Here is a 13,059-nt window from a genome sequence, read left to right on the forward strand (position 1 = left end):
CCGATATCAGACCACCATAGCATATACCTGGCATATAAACTGAACGATCGGAATCAAGTGCTTGTATAAAAACTTTTTCATTTGACGAGATATATTCACGAAATCTGGCATTGGTTATTATCTCATGCAATAATGCAATATCCGCAAAAATTGTTTAGATCGAGTCACTATGCATAAAGCTGCCAAACAAACAGACTGATCAAAGTTCTTGTAAGGAATATTTTGTATTAGTGGCTATCATAGCTTCGATGCAACCGAATTTAACGTTTTTTCATGTTCTTTTTAAGGGTTTCCACTGGCAAAAAAAATTAAACAAAATGCATATTTATTTTAATTTTTTCAATTTCATTTTGGTTTATTGCACAAATACTCGTACAATGTACATTACTAAATTTGTTTATTTTTATTATTTAATTATTTGAGTAATAATTTGTGGGTAGTTAATCTAATAAATGAGAGAGTTTAATAGAATTAGTTAGAATAACAGTTTACGATTAAACTAAATTTAGTTATGAACGTAAAGTGCCATTAGCACTTTACACTATACAAAGCACTCCCATTATATATATTAGTCACATATTTTTTTTCATTTTTTTATTGTTAATATTACTTTTATTGTTTTTTTTTTAGTTTTTCATTCGCTAAATTACAAACATACATACATTTTCACTTAATATATTAACCCACTTTAGATAAAATAGCTTATGAATCAAACAATATACATACATTGGTAAATATTCTTTAAATCGAAACGATTCAACACACAAGCATAAAGTCCACCAAAAATTAAAAAGATAAACATTACACTTAAACTAGATTTACAATTTCACAAGAGTTCAAAACAAATAAACGCAAATTCAAATCAGGCAAAGAGCAAACCAAACACAACAACTCAGCTGAGCAACAAAACACGATTTGGAAATCATTTTATTTTTGACTAACAGAAAGTTGCAATTTTTCAATATCATATATATATATATTATATGCGTTCCAGCCTATTTTATATTCATTTCACTTGCCTTTTCTACACTTATATTTACAGTTATTATATATGCACACTTTTTTTTTAAATATAATCTAAAACTAAAACAACAAAATATTTGCTCCTCAGCTAGATTGCTTGCAAACTCAAATTGTAACTAATTCTGGCAGACTTAACAAGAATAATATGTTTTTCTCTTCCTTGCACAAATTCTAACCTTTTTGCAGTTTTCAAGTAAAAATATTTATATCTAATTATTTAAATAATTTGCCAAATTGTGTATAAATATTTAAATGTATGTAAATCATGTTTTAATATGTAATATTTTTATAGTAACTACTAATAATAATTATGTGGATTGCCATCATTCAATATAAATTACAACAAAACATTATAAAATCGAGCTCAACAAAAACGCAAGCCTTCCAATATATTAAAATATAATAATGTATAAAAAAATTTAATAAATAAGAAATAATGTAAATATTTTAGCAAAAAATCGCATGTGATAAATTTTTCGCTTGTAGAATTTACACGAGCTTCGGCTTAACTATATTACATTTAGTTGTATAATTAGTTACAACTTAGAACGCTACGACAAGTCGCGGCCAATTTTGGTTTTTTGTTTGTGTTTTAGCTATTTTCGCTGGTCTGCAAAAAAATCTATTATATTATAGCTCAGTTACAATTCAATCAATAAATTCTTGGGTGTGTGATAACCCATTCAGGTCCAAATTCAATTTAAAAAAATATTTTATAAAATTTTAGTACCAACGCCAGCGTGCGCGTGCCAGTTGTAGGCCTTTTCGGCGACTTAAAACTATATTCATAATATAATATATATATTTTCTTTTGCTAATATGCAAATACTAAATTTTGTACAGCAAATTACTTTAGTAACTAATTTAAAAAAGCTAAAAGATATCTTTGCCATTTCCGTGACATCCTTTAAACTTTGAAAAAACTACGAGTAAGGCACAATATTTGTTTCTTCTTGTTATGTGTTATCTCTTAGTTAAAAACAAAAAAATATATACACTTACAACCTATACAGTTAAGCAGCGATGTGTGGTTTTAAACTTCCACACCGTAATTGCGATCGACCACATAGTCATAGCGTTCGTCCGTTTTCTCGCCATTGCTGTTCTTATTACTTACGAGCGCCTTTGCAGCTGAGTCACTTGTGCTCGGCGTTGATACGTTCGCGTTGGCTGCGTTCATTTTTGCAGCTGCCTCCGCTGCTGCTGCGGCCGCAGATGCGGTGCTCTTAGCTGCGTTTAATTCCCGACGACTGACTGTGATGCCCAAATGATTCTCACTGAGATTTTTATTTCGATTATTGCTGGCCACAAGCGCTGTATTGATAGCGATCGCGGTTTCGCGTGCCTTATCCTCCTCGTCGTCCTCCTCTTCGTCTTCCTCTTCGATCAGATCGGCATCGGGCAATACGAAGTCAGCGCGATCTGGTAAGTCTGGCACTGGTAGGCCCTTACGTGTAAAGAAGGTCATTTTCTCTCTGCAAAAGGAGGATATGAACTACAATTTAGTACTTTGTTCAAAAAATCGGCTAATTGAGTAATTAAGTTAAGCAATTTAACACCTAATTGTTCTCAATTCAAGAGATAAGTAACTAATTGCACAATTATTAAATAAAGGACAATAAATTGACGAAATAATATCCTAAAAATTATTTTTCTGGTTTCCATAACAGTAATAATTTTTTTATTTAATAAAAAGTTTAAGTAAAAGTTTACTGACTAATACTCTAATTGTTTAAGCTTAATTTAATATATTTGAACACCAAACACACTGGATCAAATTTCGTCTTAATTACCTCAACTAATTGAACTGAATTCTGTTTCCCAATTTAAAAGTATTTTCACTGAAATAATTTTTCCAAAGAGTTTTTCTCTTTTCTTAATTTATTGCATTGTTTACTCGTAAAAAAAGTTATTTACAACGAATATTGAGATTAAAAAATATAACTAGTTTTTTTTCACTCACTTGAACGACAACAAATCGGGTGATCCTTTCGGCACCTTGGTTTTGCGCAGCTTGTGAATTTCTTTGGCAGTTTTCATCAAAAGCTTATGCAATTGCTTCTCCTCAGGGCATTTGGCCGGATCAGCACGCTCGACCAAGCGTTGGAACTCCTCATTCTCAATCGCCCAGGCGGCAATTAAGGGATCGCGATTATCACGGCCCTTCTCCAGACTAAAGCAGTGAAAGAAAAAAAAACACTTTAAGTACACCTTATCATTCTTTAACATCTTTAATTTTTACTTACACTTGCTTTAAGTTCTGTAATTTGGCAATTTGATCATTTAAGAAATCTAATTTGCTATGCTGCGCTTGCAGATCCAGCTCCAAGTCTAAACTGGTCCTCGGTATATGTGTATGACGAAGTTCTGTATTGGAAATATACCGTTAAAAATATTATTAAGTATACCAAATTGCAATTAGAAGAGCTTTCTATGTTCTACTTACTCGTCACTTGCTTCGGCGCTTTGGTGTGGAAGCGCAGCGAACGTCGCTCGACAGCACCGCGATGGAAAGGATGCGGCGTCACGCCGAAATGCATTGCCGAATCCGAATCGGAGCGGTTAAGTCGGCAGATGTAACGATTTTTATTGACTGCCGCTGAGGGTGTGAATGTCTGCGATCGTTTTACGGGCCTATCGTCGGCCATTTGCTGTTGCTGTTGTGCAGCACGCAATTTTTCGGGTGCAAATGCGCACTCGGTGTTAGTCTCTTTGTCCGCATATTCTTGCTTAATCAGATCGATGCAATTGTAGGCCTCCAGCATTTTCTTTGTAAAGTCAGCTAAAGTGCGAGCCAAAATATATATAAGTACAAGTCTTGAGGTTTTATATTACTTTCGCTTCAACTTACCAGCTGTCAGTTCCTTCAACTCATTGTCGTCATCGTCGTCATCATCATCATCCCCTTCATCTTCATCATCTTCGTCGTTTACACTCAGTTGTTCTATTTCTTCGGTGATTTGTGCCTGCATCTCGAAGGGCGGCACTTGATTGCGTGTCAGCGTTGAGGTTTGTGACGAGGTAATTGTTGATTCATCCGATGACTCTTCTTTGGCGACATTTGGTGCATTTGTGGCGACAGAATTGGATGCGGACACATGTGTTGTTGCAGCCGCAGGAGCAGTGGCTGCAGGAGCAACACCAGCAGCGGCTGCGGCAGCGGCAGCGGCGGCCGCGCTCGTTGAAGGCATATCTAGTGGTTCAAATGTTGGCATAAATTTGGAGCTGAGCACGTTGTACCACTTGAGTGTGGAATCGTCGGCGTTGAATTCGGCCATGCTGATCTGTACTGTGCCCTGTATATGGCAAGAATTGGAAAAAATTATTGAGGAACAGATATTTAAGCGAGCTACTTGTTAACTTACGATGATCTCTTCTTTTTGGCCGGTCATGCTGACCACAGTCACCTGTAAACTCTTCGTCTGCAATTTGCTGAGCGTTATGGGCACGGCAAAGGTGTCACTGAAGACAGGTTTCTGGAAGTCCGACATGGCTTTTGTGCGAATCGAAGTAAGCGAGTTGGGCAACAAAGCGGCGCGTAAATAACTGTTATAGTAAAAGAATATGTGTTAAATAATTTTTACCATAATATTTTTAAAGTTAGTTTACACTTGTGAATTGTCCGCGGTCGCAGTCCACAGCGCTGAGAGATTGTTCGCACGTTCCAGCGATACGACTAGTACACCCTTATCCTTCAAATATTTCAGCCCGATCTGCACTTGCGCCAACTCTTTGCGCGGGAAATGTGCGCGCGAAGCTTCAAAAACGCCAGAGTCGCCAGCGACTGATTCATTGCTTACCGCCGCGGATACGGAACGTGTATTCGAAGATGATGACGAACGGCTGAGCATCTCTTGCGGCAGATCCAGCAAAGATGGCTTTTCGGAAATTGGCGACAACGGCGCAGCGGGCAGGTTAAGTGGTGCGGATAAGTTAAGTTTTTGCAGTTTGGCCTCCAATACCATGCAATCCAGCAGCGTTGAGTCCAGGTCTTGTGCATGTGTACGTGCCATTGCAGCAGCCAATGCTGAATTTGGCTCATACAGCGGCGGCAAAGCGGCGCCTGCAGGTGTGTTGGCATAGGTAGGTTCCTCCTTGAGCCGCTGGCTAGTGATCGCTACTTGATCGGTATTGGCATTGTATTTCATAGGCGAGGCGGGTGGTGTTTCCATAGAGAGACTGCTACGCGGAGACAGCGACAACTCTGATGAGGGTTGCTGTTGTAGCTGTGGATGTGCATGCGCAATTGTATGCACTTGTGACTGGTGTTGTTGTTGCTGGTGCTGTTGTTGTATCTGTAACTGCGCCTGTGCGGCTTGCAGTTGTTGCTGTTGGTAGAAACGCTGTGAGCGACGCTGCAAATCGATTACATCAATTTGCGAATCAACCGCGAAGGGATCGATGTAGATGTCGGTAAAGCTGAGCGCGCTCTTGCTGCTCGCCGTCGACAATGAACCCAGACTAGAACCACTGCTAATAGAGAATGTGCTCTCCGATGAGAATGACTTAAGGCGTTCTTCTAGTTTCTTTGTAGATTTGAGCGCTTCCTGCAACTCGCCAACCAACAGTTGCTTTTCTTCGTGGAAACGCAGACGTTTTGCTATGCATTGATTTGTAGCCTCATACGCCTCTTTTAGATCTTCCTCTAGTTTACGGCGTGTTTGCTGTATGACGTGCACCTCCTCGTGTGGACGCGATTCCATTGAAATGCTATTCAAATCGGTCAGTAGTTTCTCCTTTTCCTGTATTAATAAAATGCGATCCTTATCCGACTCCAACTGGCCGGGGTCGATACGTTCCACATGATCCACCAACTGCTGTTGCAGTTTTTTAATGTGCTTACGCCATTCGGAGTATTGCAACTTCGTCTTGGCCATCTCGGCAAAACGTGCTCCACTATTCATATCGCCGGCACCACACAGATCCGTCTGCGATGCAACACATACACGATCAAACGGTGAGGCAGCATTCATCAGCTCAGCATTCTCATCGTTTATCTGTTGCCGACTTAGCTCATTCTTAATCTCTACCAAACTGCGCATTAGCTCTTCGCGCACCTTCTCACCCGACACCAGCGACTTGTGCACCTTCAGCATCTCCTCGCGTATGGCCTGTACTTCCGCGATGTCATAGCAACCATTCTGTCGTGCATTGATCTTCTCGCCCACTGAATACAGCGTATTCATACCACGCTGGGTATGCGTAATATCATGTGTGATGTGCTTCAGTTCCTGCCGCAACAGACGTACACGCTCCCACGATGAGGCGACTTCGGCGCGCAACAAATCAGGATCGTGTCGACTCATTGAGCTCGAAGAGGAACACACTGCAATGAAACAAGTGGTTGTTAGTAAAGGACTTGGTAAATTGGGTTACACTTGTGCAACACTGAAGATACTTACAACTACTTCTGCTGGTCGCCAATTTATTCAGCTGATTATACTCTTCCTGCGCTATCTGCAAACGCTGCTTCTTAATATCATACAGTTCACGCTTGTTTTCCAATTGATCTTGTGCGGCCGACAGGTAATCGCTCAGCATTTGCTCCTGTACGCTCTTCCATTCTTGGCGCGGATCCTCTAGCTGTGTCGATTGTTCTATGTGATTGATATAGTAGCGCCCTATATGTGGATCGTAGGCTTCTTCCCAGCCATGGGGTAGCTCATCGCCGACACAATCTTCGAACGACTGTGGTTTGGTGTAACTGCAAGTAGCGGAAAACGGAAAGACTTCGTAAATACATATGTATGTGTAAAAGGTGAGGTAAATACAAGTAGTGTTGGTTTGTGAATATGTAAATATTTGCCTGCTTTTCTAATCTATGGCCTAGTATCTATAATAATCAGTGACTTCCTGTTCAAAGCGCGCCACAGTGATGAGTGTGCCTTGCTTTGTTGGTCTTCGGAAATACTCTGTCGCTGTGACAAACTCAACGATACCAGTAATCAAACCGCTAAGTGGATGGTTACTTGTGCTCCAGCATGCTCGATTAGCTATTAGGCGGCGGCGTCAGCGTGTTGTAGTTGCGCGTGGGGAAACAAGTTTCCGTTAAACGCTTACCTCATAATCACCCATTCCCACGCTATTTCAAGTACACATAGCTTTATAAAGGAAAGCATACATATAGCTAAGCGGTATTAAATATTGCGGGAAACTGTTCAATCATGCGAATCAGTGCGAGCCACTGGACTAACAAGTGCATATATATACTATACATATATGTATATGTATGTAAGTATATTTCGCTTTTGGCGGTATGGTAACACCTTTGGCATTTTTAATTCAAACAAATAGTTACTTGATAATAAATAGAATATACAAATACTTTCCTCAAGTGCCATACGAGGTTAGTACATATATACATATATAGGGCCATATATGCCTAAGAAAAAAGCTTACATATGTACCTTTATAAATATTTATAAATGTGTGCAGAACTGAAATAAACCAAAATTGACCATAAACATAGGTCCAAATCTAAATCCATCAATGCTTAGCTAAGCATGAAAACCGTCGACGAAAGTAACTTAAAAAGCGTTAGGGCCGCGCATTGGGTAACAAAAGAACAGGCTTATAGTATGACTTCTTAGTTGTCATATATAACAATTATGATTAATAAGTGCAAATATTATATGGTATACCAGAACAGCTTTGCTCACAGTCAGAACTTAATATCAATATATATATGTATATATGCATGGGTAGACAAAAACCAGAGAAATATTACTACTACCTACTGGAGCAAAATTAAATTGTTCAGAACTATATTTATAATTTTTTAATGCATAATTGCGCAAATTCCACATATGACAAATTCAAAGTTTTTTTATTATTTGTTATATATGAGTTGAATTTTAAGAAAAAAATGCGGAACAGAAAGCAGCAACAAGCTTAGAACTATAACTAATAATTGTTTAATTAACAATTTTGTCCTTTGTATAACAAATTGAAATTCTGATTCGTTGATCGCAAAGTTGATGTAGATGGTCATAAGATTTAATGAAAATTTTAAAATATCAGTTTGATGCTAAAAAGAAATTTTAAGGGATTTTTTTATTTTTATTCTACTTTGTTTTAATTGTTTCTTATTTTGTTTTTTATTTCATTTTTAATAATTTTAGCTTTAATATTATTAATTAAATTTTAAAGTTTTAAATTATTTTTCTAATTTATTTATTTAATTTCTTTTTACTATTATTGTCATATTTTTGTATATAATAATTTAAGTTTTTTTATATTGTTTTCTTATATATATTTCTTTTGAGAATAATTGCAATAGGGAAACTTCGCCAGAAATTCCTTCAAATTTATATTTATTTTTATATTATTGTTCTATTTTGTTTTTAATTACTTTTGGTTTTAATTATTAGTTTATTATATTGCTTTAATATTTTAAAATAAATTTTTATTTTTTTTTACTAATACATTTTTTTATTAATTATTTTTGTAATATTTTTATTTTAGAATTTTTTTTATTTCACCTTGTTTTATTTAAATTTTTTTATAAAACTTTTCTTTAATTATTTTTTTTAAGTAAGAAAATAAGTAAACTTGCCAAAAATGCTTTTCACAATTATATTTATTTCTTTATATTTAATAAATTTTTTTATTTTTGCTTTTATTTCTTTTTCAAATTTATGTAATATTTACTTATACCAGGAATAATGATGTTTATGTAAATGTGTATATAACTATACTAAAAAAATAAATGATAAAATTAAAAAACGGATAATCATTAATGCAGTGCAAACAAAGAAATTAAATTTTTTATAAATAAATTGAAGGGAAAAAGTATTTCTTAAGAACACAAATAACTCCACAAAAAATAAATTACAAAATTATAATTTTCGCTCACATATATTTAAATATTTTAGATTGATTTACATATGTCTATGTATGCTTTAACATTTGTTTTATATGTATGTATGTATACGGATGACTATACCTAAATATGTATGTATGCGTATTCTTCTACGAATTTTTGAGCATAACATATATATCGTCAATGAACTAAAACTTGGCAAGCAGCGAAATACATAAAAATGCAAAAATAAATTTGTCAGCATTTTTTTCGTAAGCTTCGATGGAATTATTCTTTACTGCTGCTTACCTGGAACACACAGTCGTGAATATTGCACATTTCAGCAGTTTTCTTTATTTCATTTCATGTAATGATTACTTAATACTTATTTTCTCGAATTAACAAGCAAATATAAAAGTATTCAAAATTGTGCCAATTGATCTGTATAGTTCTAATAATGCCAAGCTATTAGAATTGTTGTAACCAATGGGATATGAATTAACAATTGCTCAGCGCTATTAGAGCAGAGGCATATACACACATACATAACTGAAGTATTTGCACTTAACTCAAGCGCTAATCTCTGCATACCTCAAACTTTTTTTTTTGCCTTTTTCCCGAACACTTAATAACGTCTCAGCGCGATTAATTTAATTGCTTATTTTTATTGCACTTTATGCATTATTGCTTCTTATTCATTATTCACACTTTGGTGATTTATTTCGCTTTTTTTCGCTTGTCATTTTAAGAAATCAGCGCAATTATTTACGTCACAGCATAGCGCTAACCGCAGCCCGTTGGTGGCTGTCATGTATGCGGGCACGTTCGCACATAGCGGTGCTACGGCAATGCGGTTTGTCGTACGGGCGGGTGGTGGCTGGCGCCGGGGTGTCGAAGCGAAGCGCGGTGGCGGCATGAGGAGATGCGCCACTTATTGCGAACACGCTCAAGATTAATTCATTTCACTGTAGCCATAAAGTCTCCGCCGTCAATAGGCCACGACTGCCTGTGTGTGTAAGTGTGCATATCAAGCAACATTTTTGGCTGCTAGTCGCTTTGGCTAGTCAATCACTTGACAACGCGAACAGCGAACTATCAGCAGTTATATTTATTTATACAGGGTTTTCCAATAAGAGTAATATGATTATTTAAAAAAAAAAAACGAACTCTAGTTGTTAAGGAAATTCAAATATTTTTTATTTAATGTGAAGTACAATCGATACTTAACTCTGAATATAACATCATTCAAATGGCCTCCACGACTTCTTTTGGCAGGAACGAATTCGATTAACCCAATTTTCGAAGTCTTTTTCCTTTAAATCAACTCGTATGCCATGAATAACGCGTTCAATATTACCGAATCACAGATCAACGTCTTTCAATTGCGGCCATAAAAAGTTGGTTATCATCGAGCTATATCGCCCTCCATTGATAGTAACCAGCTGCATTTCGAAAGAAGTACGGAAATTACAGATAATGATATATTGAAAATGGCTGAAGCGACACTTAGAAATCATATCGTTCCTATTGGAAAACCCGATATATGTGTGTGTATGTATGTGAGTATATATGGAGGTGTGTATGTAGCGCTTTGTCGCCGCTTTGACTTAGTGCACCATAATGCGCCCCAACGCCACCTCCGTGCCACTTATTCTGTTTGCTTAATTTTTCTAGCGAAAAATTCTCTGAAGCTGTGGCAGCTGTTAGCAATCAAAACTGTATTTGTATACACATTATATTCGTAGCGCATGTTTATCAACGACATTCCTTATTCATCAGACTTCAATAAAAAACATAAACGTATATATGTGTGTGACATGCATTTGTGTATTTTCGTAGTCTAGAAATAGACAAATAAAATTTGCTAGATAAAGCAATTCTGCGAATCGCTTTAAATACCCACATCGCATTCCTTAAGCTTTTATAACTTGTCTGCCTTTGTTGTTGTATTTAGCTATTATTGTTTTGTATTCTGTATTACTTTTTGTTCTCTTCCTTTGCATATATTCAACGTGCGAGATAAACATGCACAAATAGAAAATGTACGAAAGAAAATAAAACCCCAAAAAGTGAAAAAACAAACACAAAAAACAACAAATATTTAATATTTATTAATAATATTAATTGAAGTATATTTTAATATTATTTATATATTGAAGTTCTGAATAGAAACACTCAGAGTCAATTTAACCTGAGGTTAGACCTACGCAGGTTTCCGAAAATTAGAATTGATTTTTCACAGATAAAACGCAAATATTTGACCATCGAACTATCGAACAAATAAGAGTATTGGTAAAAATGTAATAGATTGTCATAACGAAATAGGGGATTTCTTCGACTTTCCAAGCTTTGGAGAGTATCGAATCGAACGCACTATACCAACTATTCAAGTATACTGGCAGCACTTGCACTAATATGTCCTCTGACGTGGAAAAATGTTTGGTTTCGAGTAGAGTTAAATCCTGACAATTTCTGTAAACAATTATATATTATTGTATTTTAAGTCTTAAGTTTTTTTAAGTTAATAAGAAGCATTTTATTATTTTCGTTTTTGACAATAGTTTGTCATTTGAACAATGTAGAATAGTAAAACTGGTCTTAAATATATGAAACAAAACTTGGAATAAAACTTTAATCAAATAATATAGCGTTAGATCTTGTAGATTTACTCACTAACTTTAATTTAATAGATAACACGCTCGTATATAAAAGGTAGCGAATAGAACGACATAAAGCGAATATGCAGTCTCACTGAAATATATATTGAAAAGGGGAAATAAATATCCCTTTTAAGAGTTATCTACACTCTATCTTTTATTCAATGCAACTGGTCGGTGAATGCATTTTTGTAGGTGAAATGTTGGAAAAGAGAGCATAAAGTAAACTGAAGAAACAACGATTTACCGAGTCGATAAAAACTAAGTACGTAAGATTTCTACCATCTAAATATTCCTATTGTATATTCAGTGACAATACTTCTCAATGAATTTTCAATGTGTCACAATCTAAATCTACAAACGCAGTTCAATTGCCTACCTAGAGGCTTGTACGAGGTTCTGCTTGAACAGGCGCAGTAATTTGATATATTTGTAAGATATTTTTATTCTATTCAGATCTGTATATCAAATAAATAGTTAGTTACTTGTGCATCTACATTGTCATGAGCCACACACTCGGCAGCCACCCGCAATCAACGCCGCCACCCTTTACATTGCCAGCTGCGAGAACTATGGGGCTTCTAGTTAGTCCCAAAGACACCTGAGCTCAAGTCGCTTGCACATGCAAGAAATGCTGAGACAAATAACTCAGAATGTATTAAAGCCGTAAACGCATACACACACTAACTGTATGTGTAAACCGCAAACGCCTAAGTTACGCTGGTTGGCTTTTAAAGTTTTTTTTCCGTTTTTCGTTTTATTTGTTGTCACAGAAGTAATACGGCTTCCTTAAGTTGCAATGCAACACTCAAACTTAAATTAATTCTTATTGATTTTCTTCTTCCTCGTTGCTTGTCAACAAGCACTTGTACTCGTATACTTTGTTATGCTTACAATACAGTACTCTAAATAAATTTGTGAATGTGTGCTTGTGTGGGGCATGTTTGCGCAAATTTCACTTGAATGGCAGTTAATTAGTAGTAATCAGTCAAATTGTCAGTAGACTTCTTACAAATTAAAGTGTCACTTCAACGCTTTTTCTTTTTCAACGAGTGAATTTTTTTTCACAAATTGGCTTGGTTGAATTAGTGCAATGGCTCAAAAGTGACTTTTTGTTTTTTTATTGAATTAATTTAGAGCGCATTCAAATGGAAAATTGGGCTATTGAAAGGCAAGAGCCAACGAAGTCACATTTATTTGAAGAGTTACATATGTATATGCTTGTAGAGAGTTCAAGAGATGACACTTACAGTTCGGAGCTAGCCGATCAAATGCCGAAACATGGCATTGCATTTTTAAAACTTTAAAGTTGCTGAAATTTTTGTTTATTGTTTTGTCCTATCATCATATTTCTGGTAAAATTTATCTTAAATTTGATAAATTGTTTTTACAATCTTAGAAATAAGAAAAATATTTGGTTTTGAATGTAAAAAATATTTCTAATAAAAAAGTGTTTTATTATAACACACCTTTTAATTTTATTACCTTAGGGTCTCTGCCAGAAAACACCAATTAGAATAACACAAATTGACCCAAATTATAATATAAACAAAGTACAATTGAAGAAGAGCATATAAT

At 35.5% G+C, this 13,059-nt stretch overlaps 1 protein-coding gene across 1 annotated transcript in view; it reads right to left on the reverse strand.

Moving 5' to 3' along the window:
* Positions 1-324: 324 nt before the first annotated feature.
* kibra (WW and C2 domain containing protein kibra) overlaps positions 325-13,059 on the reverse strand; it is a 48,014-nt gene continuing 35,279 nt past the window's right edge. The window contains exons 2-9 of the mRNA XM_036368869.2: positions 6,426-6,727; positions 4,633-6,349; positions 4,389-4,569; positions 3,875-4,319; positions 3,470-3,805; positions 3,270-3,390; positions 2,987-3,196; positions 325-2,498 (exon numbers count right to left, since the gene is read on the reverse strand). Coding sequence (XP_036224762.2) covers positions 2,057-2,498; positions 2,987-3,196; positions 3,270-3,390; positions 3,470-3,805; positions 3,875-4,319; positions 4,389-4,569; positions 4,633-6,349; positions 6,426-6,727 — 3,754 coding nt within the window. The 3' untranslated portion in view covers positions 325-2,056. The remainder of the gene's footprint in view (positions 2,499-2,986; positions 3,197-3,269; positions 3,391-3,469; positions 3,806-3,874; positions 4,320-4,388; positions 4,570-4,632; positions 6,350-6,425; positions 6,728-13,059) is intronic.

The sequence above is a fragment of the Bactrocera oleae genome, chromosome 2, assembly GCF_042242935.1.
Source record: "Bactrocera oleae isolate idBacOlea1 chromosome 2, idBacOlea1, whole genome shotgun sequence".
Classification (NCBI taxonomy): Eukaryota; Metazoa; Arthropoda; class Insecta; order Diptera; family Tephritidae; genus Bactrocera; species Bactrocera oleae.